This window comes from Morone saxatilis, unplaced genomic scaffold, assembly GCF_004916995.1.
Source record: "Morone saxatilis isolate NCDOM2014 unplaced genomic scaffold, NCSU_SB_2.0 Contig23, whole genome shotgun sequence".
Classification (NCBI taxonomy): domain Eukaryota; kingdom Metazoa; phylum Chordata; class Actinopteri; family Moronidae; genus Morone; species Morone saxatilis.
Window position 1 is genome coordinate 9627796 of NW_023339796.1, and position 13421 is coordinate 9641216.

At 39.2% G+C, this 13421-nt stretch overlaps 1 protein-coding gene across 1 annotated transcript in view; it reads right to left on the minus strand.

Moving 5' to 3' along the window:
- Nucleotides 1-1817: 1817 nt before the first annotated feature.
- Nucleotides 1818-13421, minus strand: part of wnt9a (wingless-type MMTV integration site family, member 9A) — a 21401-nt gene continuing 9797 nt past the window's right edge. Inside the window, exons 2-4 of the mRNA XM_035671312.1 lie at nucleotides 9570-9829; nucleotides 9077-9339; nucleotides 1818-6178 (exon numbers count right to left, since the gene is read on the minus strand). Of these exons, the coding sequence (XP_035527205.1) occupies nucleotides 5687-6178; nucleotides 9077-9339; nucleotides 9570-9829 (1015 nt within the window). The 3' untranslated portion in view covers nucleotides 1818-5686. The remainder of the gene's footprint in view (nucleotides 6179-9076; nucleotides 9340-9569; nucleotides 9830-13421) is intronic.

A 13421-nucleotide genomic window follows, 5' to 3' on the forward strand; every position in this document is an offset into this window, starting at 1 on the left:
CTTCATGGTAACAGCTGTCAAAACATTGTTGGATTACAGCGCACCGCAAAGTTACAGCTCATATTAGAGCCTGGTAGAGGGCAGGAAGCTAGGAGGAGTCCAGCAAGCATGGTACATTAAAGCCTCTCAGTTTCTCAGAGAAAAGCAGCTAGGACCCAGGGGAAGGAATAGCTAACATCAGGAGGGTGCAGCTCCTGCACTGCTAATTTAGGTACACGTGTCAGGGATATCATGGGCTTTTCCACTGATGTTTTAGGTATTAGAACAGATACACTCCGTAATTGTGTATTGTTTTCGCAACCGGACGTGAAGTTCCTATTCACAGCCTGGGATCACAAAGCCCCTTTTCTCTCGGATTAGTCGAGCTTCAGGGCTTGTATGATGAGGCCACGAGATATTTGCAAGATTGTTGAGAGAGAAAACTCCCTGATATCTCGGCTCATCTGCTGAGGGAATAGAGCTTGTTGAAATAATATCAGTTTAACAGTGTAACTCTCCGGCACATACGTATGTCCAAATAAGTAAAGTAAAGTAAACTCAAAACAGAAATGTTTATATCTTGCACTAATGAGTTTCATAGTAACATTGTTTGACATTGAAGTAAAAACATCATTGCCATGGTATTGTGCAGTGTAATATGACAGAGGCCTTGATAATCAGTTTACACTAAATCAGTATAAAATGTCATAGCAAAGTGAGGGTGATCCTGCATGAAACTGTGAAAATCCAACAACGTCTGTATCAGATTCCCATAAACATTTAACCTCAACATTGACGTCTGATTACATAGAAGGATGGCTTTCTTGCTCCAGTCACTATTCTGCTATCAGAAGGTGGGCCTCAGACATTTCCCCAGCCAGTCCAGGGATTTGAACAGGAGACCTTCTGGTCACTTCCCATTACTTTCCCACCCCACTTGCTGCTGTAGCAACTGGGGAAACCCCAAAGTTTGGAGGGGTTTTGTTATCTGTTGCTGACTTCTTTTGAGTTGGAGACGGAAAATGTATGAATGATAACCAGTGCACAAAGGTTATTTATGTTTATTTTCTACACCATCACAACTCAAGGTCCCCTTACCTGCTTGTTCTGGAGTTTTCATTTATATATATCACTTTTAAGTCAGTATGCATGAGAGGTTCCAGAAGTACTCAGAATGTAGGAAATAATATGTATGCTTTCATGGCAACTGGAAAAAATAAATTCGCTAGTGAGGGCCATGTCACAATTGAAAACTCCAAAACAAGTCAGTAAGTGGAGCTTGAGTTTGTAAACTATTAAGATCCACACTTTAAGTTTGATCTACGCTGGTTTTCTCAACCCAGTGGGTGCCCTGCAATGAGGTGACAACTTATTATGTTCAGCTGCGTGCTACTTGATTTGCAGCCAATGCAAAGGCTGTTTGGATGGCATTTAGCTGACAGTTAAAGCCTGAGAGTTGTGGCCAGAGCTGTTTCATTGTGAGCTGCGACTAGAGAATTATTGATAATTTAGTCCATAAACTGTCATGAAAAATGCTCATCACATTACTTAGAGCCAAAGACAACATTCAAATGTATATTTGTATTGTTTAATTTGTCGTGTCCAAAGCCTAATGGTATTACATTTTTAAAATATAATTTGTGGGATGCAGATTGATAAATAATTTCAACAATCAGCTTGATGAGGCACTACACATCAGTATGCTATTTCACACCATTTCAAATAATTGATAAAAGACCATTATTTCAGGATTATCATATCATATAGAATTTCTACAAGTTTGTGGACTAAAACTAAATGCTCAAAGTGCCACTAAAGAATAAAAACCACACATGAAGTAATTTAAAAATTCATTTATTATTTCAGATTTTTTTCGCCTTTGTTATACAAAGATGTTAAATAACTTAAATACATTCTTACCAGTCATTTGTGATCTGTTTATACCTACAAGCTATACACATGAGGTAGAGGAAAATAATTTAGGGTTCCCATAAGACATGAATAAGTGAACATGGACAAAGCTTTGTTGGTGTAGTATCATCACAAAGGGCAATACATAGTTGGTGTGTTTTACCTTTTACAAGCACAGCACAAATCCTAACAAAAAGTACATGCACATGTAAAGTGATCCAAAGGTGAGTATAAACTAGTCCACACTGATGCAATCAGGGGTTTATACTGCATCATATGGTGATAACCAACATTACAAAGTCTTTTCACAAAAGTCGATTATACAAACAGATCAAATTCTATAAAAAATTATGATGATGACTGTGATTTTGTTTGAATACTCTCAAAGATGTGTCATGATGATCGTGCGCATGAATAAAAGACAGCTAAAGGTGAGTTGATTCTAAATTTGTTAGGATTTGTTAGTGCTTAGATAACAGAAAATGATGACATATGAAATATGTTTAAAGTATACACTGCTTCTTGAAGCCTCCACCCCAAAAAGGAACAAACACCCAAAAGAAAAACAGAGTAAAAAATACAGGATATAAAATCAATTTAGACTTTGACTTTATTTACACTAAACACATGCTCATAATATATTTAAAAATAATTTATCTTTTATTTTTTTCTACAAAACAGAATTTTGTACATGATCCACTGACGACTAAACAGTGCAGAGTTTTGGATTTGAGAATATGGACGACTGCGACATCTAAAAACTGTCTGGCTGCTGCATCATGCTCCTCACTCTTGGGAGAAATTTTTAGGCCTATGTACAATGTATAAACAAATAAAAAATGCACTTGGTGGGCATTTGGTATTCCTGCCATGCCTGTTTTGAATCTGTTCAATAGTAGAGAACCTCAGTGTGTTTGGGCCAGGGAGATTGTGTGTGGAGAGCGCACACACCGAAAGCTGTGGGAAGCAGGCATTTATGCTTCGAGTCTCAGCATAGCTATTATGGTTTCCATGTAGCGTGCAAAGTTCTATGTATATGTTTTGACCAGTCTTTATTTGGCATGCCTTCTCATATCAAAATGCTTGGAATTCATCCCCTCAGGACAAATAACCCATGCAAGGCACGCTTCCTAAAGCATGATATTGCTAGGTGGTTTGATTTTGAATATTAATAATACTCTAAGTCTGTCAAAGATAAAAATCTGTTTTTAAGGATGTTTGGCATGGTGCTGTGTCACTGATTACAATCTGTAATCGTCTTGTTACGGCAGCTGCGTGCTGTTTCCACAAACGTCTCACCCTAACATGTCTTTTTGCCACCAATTTCTGTTTCATTTGCTTGTGAGAGTTGAACATGTGCCTCACTTTAGTTTCTATACCACAGGAGTAGAAACCTTTGCTATTTACATTTTTTTTTAAGGAAGAAAAAAAAAAAGATTCTGCACTGCACTGTAGCCATAAATACAGATCTTAAAATACTTTAAAGGGCTTTGGGGCTTCAGTGCGTGAATGGCGCTATAATACAAAGCTGGGTCCCTCACTCAGTAGTTAATTCACACCCATCTAAAACAAGGCATATCATATAGTATATAACATAATGTTCTGAGAGTGCTGAGAATACAATGAAATATTATTATCTGCATTGTTTGTGTGTACAGAGGCATTTCTCATAAAAATTAAACCTTTGACTTCATGTCTTAAAGCAATAGTTTAATTTTTGGGGAAATATATTTACGAGTCCAAGAGTTTAGATGAGGACATAAATAGAGTCTGGCTTTGTCCGAAGGTAACAAAATTCATCTACCAGCATCTCTAAAGCTCACTAATTAACACTTTATATCTGGTTTGTTTAACCTGTACAAAAGCTGCAGGGTAAAAACAGCAAAAGACAAGATGACACAAGATATAAAAATGATAATTTGTGAGCTTTAAAGGTGCTACCACTGGATTCAGCAAGTCTTGCTGTTTCTCCCTGTTTCCAGTCTTCATCCTAAACTCAGCTAACTGGTTGCTAGCCTTATATTTTTCAGACAAACATGAAAGTGGTACAATCATGTAATTCTAGGCAAGAAAATGAATAAGAGCGTTTCCCCAAAACATCAAACTGTTCCTTTAAACTGTTACTGTAGATGCATGGCAGGGTTCAGTATGCGGCATTGTGTTAACTGTGTCACTTTGTGCCACAATGACAATATGAAAAAGCAAATTAACTCGAGTTATAACAACTTTACTGACTTCTGAATGAAGACAGCTGATTTGCAAAACCCCAACGTCTCCATTTAGACAACAATTTGCCAAACATTACACAAATATTAGTCTTAAAAAATATATTTATATTAGCTATGAGACTTATGCATTCATCTTCACTTGAGCAACTCTGCAGACACGTCAAGTTAGATTACCGTCTCAGTTGCCCCATACGGTTTGGACTGACTGACGCAGCTCCCACTGTACATGCTGCATGTCTACATGTGTTGAATATGGCTCAATCAAATCGTGGCAGCTGAAGAATAAAGAAGGATGTGAAATGGTAGGGGGTTACATTCCTCCAGTTCTCCACAGTTTTCTTTACAACTTCAAAGTATTAAAAGTTAAACAAAAAGAAAAAAAGGTGGATTTAAGCTCCGCAGAGCTCCACAATTTCTGATCCGAGTCACACGTGGACCGCTGGTAAGTGATCACCTGTTGCAATGATGTCGGCTGTAATAACAAGGCCACTGTCACCTCCAACTAGGATATTATTTGTATTTGCACAATATCTCTCCTATTTTATCCAAATAGTTATAGTGGTTTAAGTTATTCCCTGAACACTGGTTCGCTCAAGGCCGAGAATAGCCTAAACTGACTGGTTTAGTTATTTCCTGTTAATGCATTTACTAACAGCTTCATATTATATTATTACAAAAAAATGAGATTTTTTTTTCTCCCTGTGAAGGAGTAGTCCCAAAGGAATTATAAATTATCCACAGCAAGACGACGGACACAAGTGTGCTGCTTTCCAAAGGGCCTTGTCAACATGAATCAAGAAGAAAAATGAGCGAGAGCACACAAACAACAAAACATTTGTGTGGTTAGTGGTTTGTTTTAACATAGTTAGATAAGTGGCTTGTATAATATCATTACAATATAACTGAATTTATTTACATACAAATGCAAACACACAATGTGTGTGAGTGTAAATATGTGCGTGTAGAGTAAATCTTACACCCTGTCTTTTTTTTTCTTTTTAGCAGTCTCTGAATATGGATTTCATTGCCATAAAAGTCGTCATTCGAACCCCCCTCCCCCTCACTATCCCCCCATCACGTGCTCACATACAAACATACACATGTAAAGATTGACAAACACACATACACACCATTCTTCTTTGGGCAAGGACCCAGAAACCAGTCTGTTTGTGTTACCGTCCTTGTGTTGGATCCTCATCGACTGGACACTTATCTCTGTTTTTTCTTGTGAAAAGATGCAATTGGATTTTTTTAATAGGAAAATAAAAGCTTTTCTCTTCAAGGCAAAACCGTGATTTAAAAAAGCTTGAGATGTTGACCCAGTTGTCTGAGAAGGTTTTTTTCATCTGCAAACCCCAGACATGGGGGCCACAGGAGCTCTGAAAGCCAGCCCACAGAAATCCCTCAAAGTGCTTATTGCTTCTCCATCGGCTCACTCCTCTTTTGTTTGCAGAACACTGTTCCAACAGTGGAAGCAAAACCTTGTATGAGAACAAAACCACCACTCCTCTTCAACGCAACCATCTTTCACTTGCTCCACTGATCGTAGGGGCTGACAGGTGACTGGTTTACCCTTTGCAGGTATAGACCTCTTCTCTTTGTGTGCACTGCTTGCATTCGACGTAGCAGCACCAGCGCACCTGGCACTGGCAGGGCCGGGTCACCTCCCTACTTTGAGTATTATGGCCTCGCCCGCAGCAGATAGCGTCGCAGTTCTTGTCCTTGTAGCACTTGCGGGCTGCCGTGCCCGACGAGTACTTGCTGGGTCTACAGAAACTGGGCGAGTCCTCGATGTGGAGCAAGTCCATAGTGCGAGGGATCTGATCGTTCAGGCCAGGCAGGGGCTGCGGCTGTGGCTGCTGGCTCCGGCCCGTGGAGATCTCTGCCTCCCCGGTGGCCTCGTTGGTGGAGCTTCCGACCTTGATGGAGGTCTCGTAGCGCTGCTTCAGCTGCTTGCCGATCTCGTGGAAGGGCAGGAGCTGCCTCCAGCAGGTCTGGACAGTGCAGGAGCCGGAGACTCCGTGGCATTTGCAAGTGGTCTCCACTCCGGCCTTGATTACCTGGTTCAGAGACAATGAAATACTGTCAACTGCAATGAAACATTAAAGGAATATAATGAAAGCTAAGTGATTTAATGAGCCTATGTTTTGTAAGCAGCATTTCAAAGAGCCAAATTACCCAAATATGCTCACAATTTGAAGATTAGGGTGGAGTGCAGTGGTTTGGGGAGGAATGTAAAGATACAATGGAAGATTATTACATTCACTGCTCTTTTTGATATCATAATAAAAGGGGAAAACACAGAGGCTTCAATTATTGCATGTGAACTATGATCAACATAATTCTGAAGGTGAACAATATAACACTTTGTCTAAGCCTTGGTATAAAAGAGCAAAAAGAACATTGGTTGGTGGTGGTGGGAGGATAGATTAGTTATGACCACAGATGACATTTTGATTAAACTCAATAACTGTTATTATGATAAGTGAGGGGAGGTTTTTGCTAAGAGTAGTACTCTCAAATAGACAATCCATTTACATAGCCGTGGGAAAGAGGAGACTTTAATATGTAGACACCGGGCACTATTCTTGTCCTTTTACTATAAATGTGTTTTCTAAACCCAGAGTTGATCAACCCAATCGTCTAGTGTGGTAATTATGTCATAACACAGATAATAAGTTGGAAGGATAAAGAATAGTAAAGAAAGTCTTTACTTACAGAAAATCATACATAATTGCAAGTGAAACATAGAGATCATCAGCAAAAACGACCACAACACGTTATTTAAACAGTACTTAACATCTTTGCGGTCAGCCAAAGTTCACTTCAGCATCAACCACAATGTCAAAAGCAGTGTGTGTGCGAAAATCAATGACAATAACACATTGTGTTAGATGGGGTTTGGATAGCATCTACAGTTCTTTTCTCAGACTGTGAAAGAGATCGGGGAACAGGAAGTGCATATTCATCACACCAGCAGGTCAAGAAAATTTGATAGGTCAGCTTTTAAACGTCGGGGGGATGCAGAGGCTAGCACATTCCAGTTTCGTCCTCTGTGTGGGAATTCATCCTGAACGAGTGTGGTATACCTCACTACATGTGCAAATAACAAAAAAGAGCAAAAACAATGTTGTAAATCTTTTATCACAAATAAGATCTCCCGAGAGATTAGATTTTGGAGAGCCAAGCTGAAAAGGAAGAGCCTGCATTGGTCTTTTGGGAGAGTTTTGTGTCTGCGAACATTTGGGAAGTGTGCCTCTGCTATAATTCATTGTGAAACCAAAATGAAAATGGCTACAATATGAGAAAAGCCGAGTAAAAGCAACAGATTCCAGACCTTTAGTTTGCTTTGGCTTGACAGATTAAGACCATTCCCTCTTTTTTATTTTACTATTAAAAACACTTCCAAGATGAAAAACCCATATTTGCTCACCACAAACAATTGTTGAATTGTGCCAGAGCACAAATGAGAGTGGTTGCCTATCTAATCTGGGAGAGAAAATCAAATATTGACTAATGAGCACTTTCAGATTTCACCAAATTTACAGTGGCAATTACTTTAATCAGTTTAGGTTTCTTTTTTTCATGGTTTCTTGGAGATACTTGAAACTCTACTCTATTTTTTTAGTAATTTCACTCTCTCAGGATTCTTTATGTATAACTCTATCAATGTCATTCTCTTGCAGTCATATTAAATTCCTATTTGGTCATTTTAACCATTTATTTGAACAGTGTGTTTTGTCTTGGACTGCATTCATTTACTAGCACTGTAATGTTTAAACTAAGCATTACAAAAGCAAAACCAAAGATATGGTAGAACAGTATATATCCGGGATAAGGCACACAATGAATTGGCACTTCATGTTGCTGTTTGTCTACATAATTGCACTAAACTCAGACTGTATTATCACAGTTTTCCCACGTTTAACTGATTGAGCACTGAATACTGTCTGTGACTCCAAATGAACTCTGACCGCATTCAAATTGTTTTCTTGAGGAGTGTGTCCTGGTTGGACGCATGTGTGCATTATAACTCAAACTTGTTGCCTCGGTTGAATTTACTACTTTAATAAAAGGCAAATTAATATGACAGTTGGATAAATATACTGCTATGAAATCACTGTGTAGTTGATGTGACTCAATAAAAATGTTCTAAAATCATTGAGGTGTACATGAATAATTATCCGCCACAACTTAGATTAAGGCATAGTGTAATGTTTTAGAAAAATTATCAGCTAATAAAATATTGTTGCTGTCAAAGTCACAGACAAACTATGATAATCACTGAAGGAGTGAATGGTTAATTAAATGAGACCTTAAAGGCGCACTCCAACAATTACATATTGCACTTGCATTATGTTTTGGGACTCACAAGAGACAGATTAAATCAAAAACAGTCAAAACTGATTTAGCAGAGGCCGAAATATTCAAACTTTTCATCCCTAGTACAGGTTGAGAAAAACACTGGATCCTACACTTCTCATAATGCAACTCAATCGATCTGCCTGTAAACCTTCCACATTATTCAAACTCCACAACAGACAGTAGTCTGTAACACAGGCTTTCTGTAAGAAGTTTCATAGCTGAGATTAGTTGAACCTACATTATTTGAAATTTTGGTCACTTAGGGGCATTATCACCTTCTAAAATTGTTCATGTGATGGCAACCGTGTCAGCAAACATATGCTTATTTATAAATCCAGCACACTTGGTGCAACATGAGCATTAATTTTGAGTCAAGTCCAATGTTCACTGTCCTTTTAGCTCTGTTTCTGTATGCAATAACTACTGATGTAAAGACATAGATGTCTTTAGCCACTAAATGCTCCACTATGTTCACCAGCTCTGCTAAAACGCTCCCTGAGCTGAGGGGAACCACAGGGTTGGCTGATAATTCTCTGTGATTACAAAAACATTATCATCTTATCTTATATTATCATCTGATCCTGCACACTTACCTTCATGCCCACATTTGTGTTGTGCATGTCCACGCGTGCGCGCAGGTCCTTGTTGGAGCGTTTGCCCAAGAAGTCCTTGACAAACTTGTTGGCGTATTTGAGGTTGTCTCCGCAGCCTCCCCACTGCCACGCCTTGCGGTTCTCCAGGTCTGGGGCCTCGTCACATGTGCAGCGCTCCATGCGTCCCGCGCTGCAAGCTTTAGCCATTGCATGGGTCAGGCCCGCCGAGGAGATGGCATACAAGAAGGCTGTCTCTTTAAATCCTGGAAAAGCACATTGGAGAGTGACAAATGAAAGGTAAGAAAATAGAGACAGTTCAAAAGAGTTCTGTGTACCAAAATTTATCAGAGTGCTTCTGTTGTTTTATTTTCCATTTTCTATTTTAAGCACAGGGGAGTTAAATGCATATGTTTCAGTTGCCTTCCTTGGTGTGCAATATTGGAGAGATACTAGGTATTGTTTTAGAGTTCAAAAGGAAATGAAAAGCTCATACCTCTCTTTAGTATGTTGGCTCGGTGGCGCCCCTCTAAGGTGCAGTTCCACCTCTCAAAGCGGAACTGATACTGGCATTCTAGGGCGCTCATGGTGATGGCCTCTCTCAGGGTCTCCGCCACGCCCGGGTCTCGTCTGCACATCCTGCGCTGCTTCTTTTCCAGTTTGAGCCGGTCGCACAGCTTGTAGTGGGCCCTGCCCACGTTCTCCTCTGGTAGAGAGTTCAGAGGCAGGATAGACAACGGTTCATTACCTGTCAACCTAGAGGGAGAGATCACAGACACACTCAGGTCAGTTAAAACAGTGCACAGAGAGGGAGTGGATACATCTTGATAAAGGTTCTAATAAAGTGCAGGATGCTGACCTTCCTGGATAAACAATAAGAGTTGCAAAGATATACTACATAAACAGCACAGGAAGCACAGCTGGGGCATATAATGCTCAAAAGTTTGGTTAATGTTCAAATGAATTCAGCTGTTCAGTGGTTAATGTTCAGGGGAATTCAACATTTGCTGGAGATTGAGATCAACCTCCAGCACAGGCGTGTCTGTGTATAGAGCAAATTCTCTGCAGAGGTGGAAGAGTTCTTTCTTTTCATAAGAAGTAACACCGTTTTGTCCCTGTTTTAGACCTCACACACATGTCACAGCACCCACAGCACCTATTGAGATTATATAGCAGTTTGTTTAAGTAATAATGCATTGAGCTGGTATGGGGACATATTTTAGACAATGGCATGTGGTGAACATGACAGTCATACCACATGCATGTGAAACAGTAGCCAGTGGACTTGGTTTAATATTTATATCATATCCTGAGGGGGTGAATGTCACTCACAGCAGCGTTGTATAGATTTAAACATGATCACACAGCAGGATTTACACTCTCGTTATAGAATCCCCATAACAAAAAGTCCAGTATTTAGGATCTTAAAGCTGCAATTCATTTGAAATATAACAAGCAGAAGTATCAGTTCTAAACATGGTATGGAGAACATGTGGTAGACTTGCTCTCCTTTCGTCAGTTTATTTAAGGGAAGCGTATATAAAACACACAAAGCGGGGACTGCCACATAGCTGGTAAAACCGACAACCAGCGTTCTGAGGTTGTGATGGGGAAAGCAGAGCATTACTTTCATAAACACACACAGGGGACATGACTGTCAGCCTGTGACCATTTTGGTCACACCAACTGACAGGATTGGCACTGTAGTTGTTCATTATGTGGAATTTCTGGCCTCCTTTACACCCTTAAAGTGAAACTGAAGAATAAATGGATTTACAGAACTCACAAAAGTCTTTGGGCCAACATGCCTTTGCAGACGGAATTGGGACATTTAAAGGACAATTTTGTGCATGGATTGACACCTCGTCTAATGCTGCACTGGTAAAGTGCAGGACTCCTTTTTGCTTTCACTGTAGAATAAATTTTCATCACTATAAAAAGTGAGCAAAAACAAGGAATAAAGCACTCAGCTTTGCAAGTAAATGACTCAACAGATACAGAGTTACTATGGGATTTTTTTGTTTAAAATGAGAGCTGGATAATGTACTTGAAATCAATATCAACAATAAATATGATATCATTTTTTGAATCAAACATATACATATACATATAGTATCACAGTATAGCTTGGTTTGTTTCTTTGAACTTAAATGAAAATTTGAAATTATATTTTAAAAACAGTTTTGTCAGTTTTTACAACCAATCTGCATATGATAAATTTAGAGAAACAAATTGTGTATTAAGATATTACAGCATCCCTTCTTGCATGTAAAAAGTGTACATACAGCCAAATAAATTAAAAGAAGTCCAACTCTCTGTGAAAAGTACCCACAGAAAATGGGAAACATGCCACATAGCTGGATTTAGCCAAGCAGTGTAAAAGAAATGATTCCACAATATTTTTGTAAAGGTGCAGAGCACCTGCTGGATGTCCACATCGGTTTAGTTAATAAACCAGTAGTGTTGATCGGTGATCTATATTACCTCCATTCTTGACTTCATTACTGCTTTTCAGAGAAGATTCTGTCACCACTCATATTCACTTTAGCCTCTAGCAGAAGGTCACAGTAGTTCTTCAACAAGAGATTTGTTTTATTAAGTCCAATAGCTGACTGAAATGTTTCCCCTCGAGTCCTCGGTTTCATACCAATGGACTTAATAGTTCACATATGCTGTATGATATTGTCTTTACAATGCACATTCACAGCCTGGTTGAAAATCTGAGCAGTCAAATCCATAAAGGAGGCATCAGGATTTTCTTTCAGATTGGGTCAAATGGTTTCCTTTTTACAAAGCGTGTTTGCCTTTCCTTAACTTGTCTGACAGCTATGAATTTTCAAATGGAAACCTGGCAAGCTGTGTCTTGACAGAGATTGCTCTCCCAACACACTTTGAGAGTAAAAAAATGTATGGTTGGAGGCGTACAGAGCGAGCCATACACAATGCAAGAGAACTGTGTCTCTCTGTGAATAACTAACATTTTCCTCTTATTTGTTTCATGCTTTGTTAAAATACGCTGCACTAACAATGCCAAGGAAACATATTCAAAGTGCCAAAACAAACAACTCCAGCAGACCCAGAATGTTACATGTGACTGACAACCGTTCCACAACATTTCTATGGCAAGCAAGCAGTCAGGGATTGAATGATGGCGCCACGTGGAGTACCTGCCTAAGTCCATTTGTAACACCAGTGGGGGAATTAAAAATCATGTAAATTTAAGATATATATAAGATTCACACTACACCAGGAAGCCGTTTATTAATGCATATGTCTTCAATTCAAATTTGTACTATACATAGCTTAGCAAAAAAAAAACCCTACTGACAAATGGTGGTCTTAATTTACACCACTACCACCAACGTGACGTGCACATTCCTCAGTAAGACATGCATAGTAACACGTATCAGCGTCAAATCTTCCAAAAGCCCACATGCCTGCCAAAACAAGAGACCATTAGAGTGACAGGCCTCAACTGTCTGTGTGACGTCTGCCTATCTGAGACAAAAAGATGGTCTGAGCAGAGCTGGAGGGAGGCCAAAGATGACATGACACTGATCTCAGCGCTACTGTCTCTGCGGCTTTTTTTTTTTACACAAAGGCATATTTCGAGCTAGTTAAAAAAGAAAGCCCGGGGGCAAAGTGTGGAGGGGAGAGATTTGAGAACGGAGAAACACTTCACGTCTCCAGAGAAGAAACTACTGGATGGGGCTCACTCTTGTGTTTCCACTCTGTGGCAGACCAGAAAAAAGTCAAATAGTATCACAGATGTACACTGATTCCATTTTTTCTGTCTTTGTAAAATACCTAATATCTCTTAGCGGATGCACTTTTTTTATATTTACAAGATTAAAAGCAGAGTTGGTGTCATTCATTCAAGTTTGTTGGAAATTATAGATAATATTTCCACTAGATGTTTGACCGTAACCCCTGCTGTTACACAAAAGGGTCACACATTCCAATATGGTGATCTGCAAAAACAAAAAACTATCTCTGAAGAATGAACTCATTCAACTCACTTAGAGGAAAAGAGAACTGGAAAACAAGGCAGTGGTCGAATCACAAAAATCTTTACAAATCTGAACTGAAATCTTCGGTCAAACGGAAATCATTATTGTTTTCTCCCACAACGATGACCAATTTTATGAGTAACAATGGAAAAACACAGTCACATGTCATCTCTGAGGACTTAATGAAGCTCAGTTATTCTATAACATATAACCCTTTATAAAGGGCTTATGAATTGTAGCTAGTGGCTTTGTTATGGTTAAAGTTTTATAGATCAGTTACAAGCCATTGATAAGATCAGCTTTTCCTGATGACTAAAATCCTTTTGACTGAATGAGAC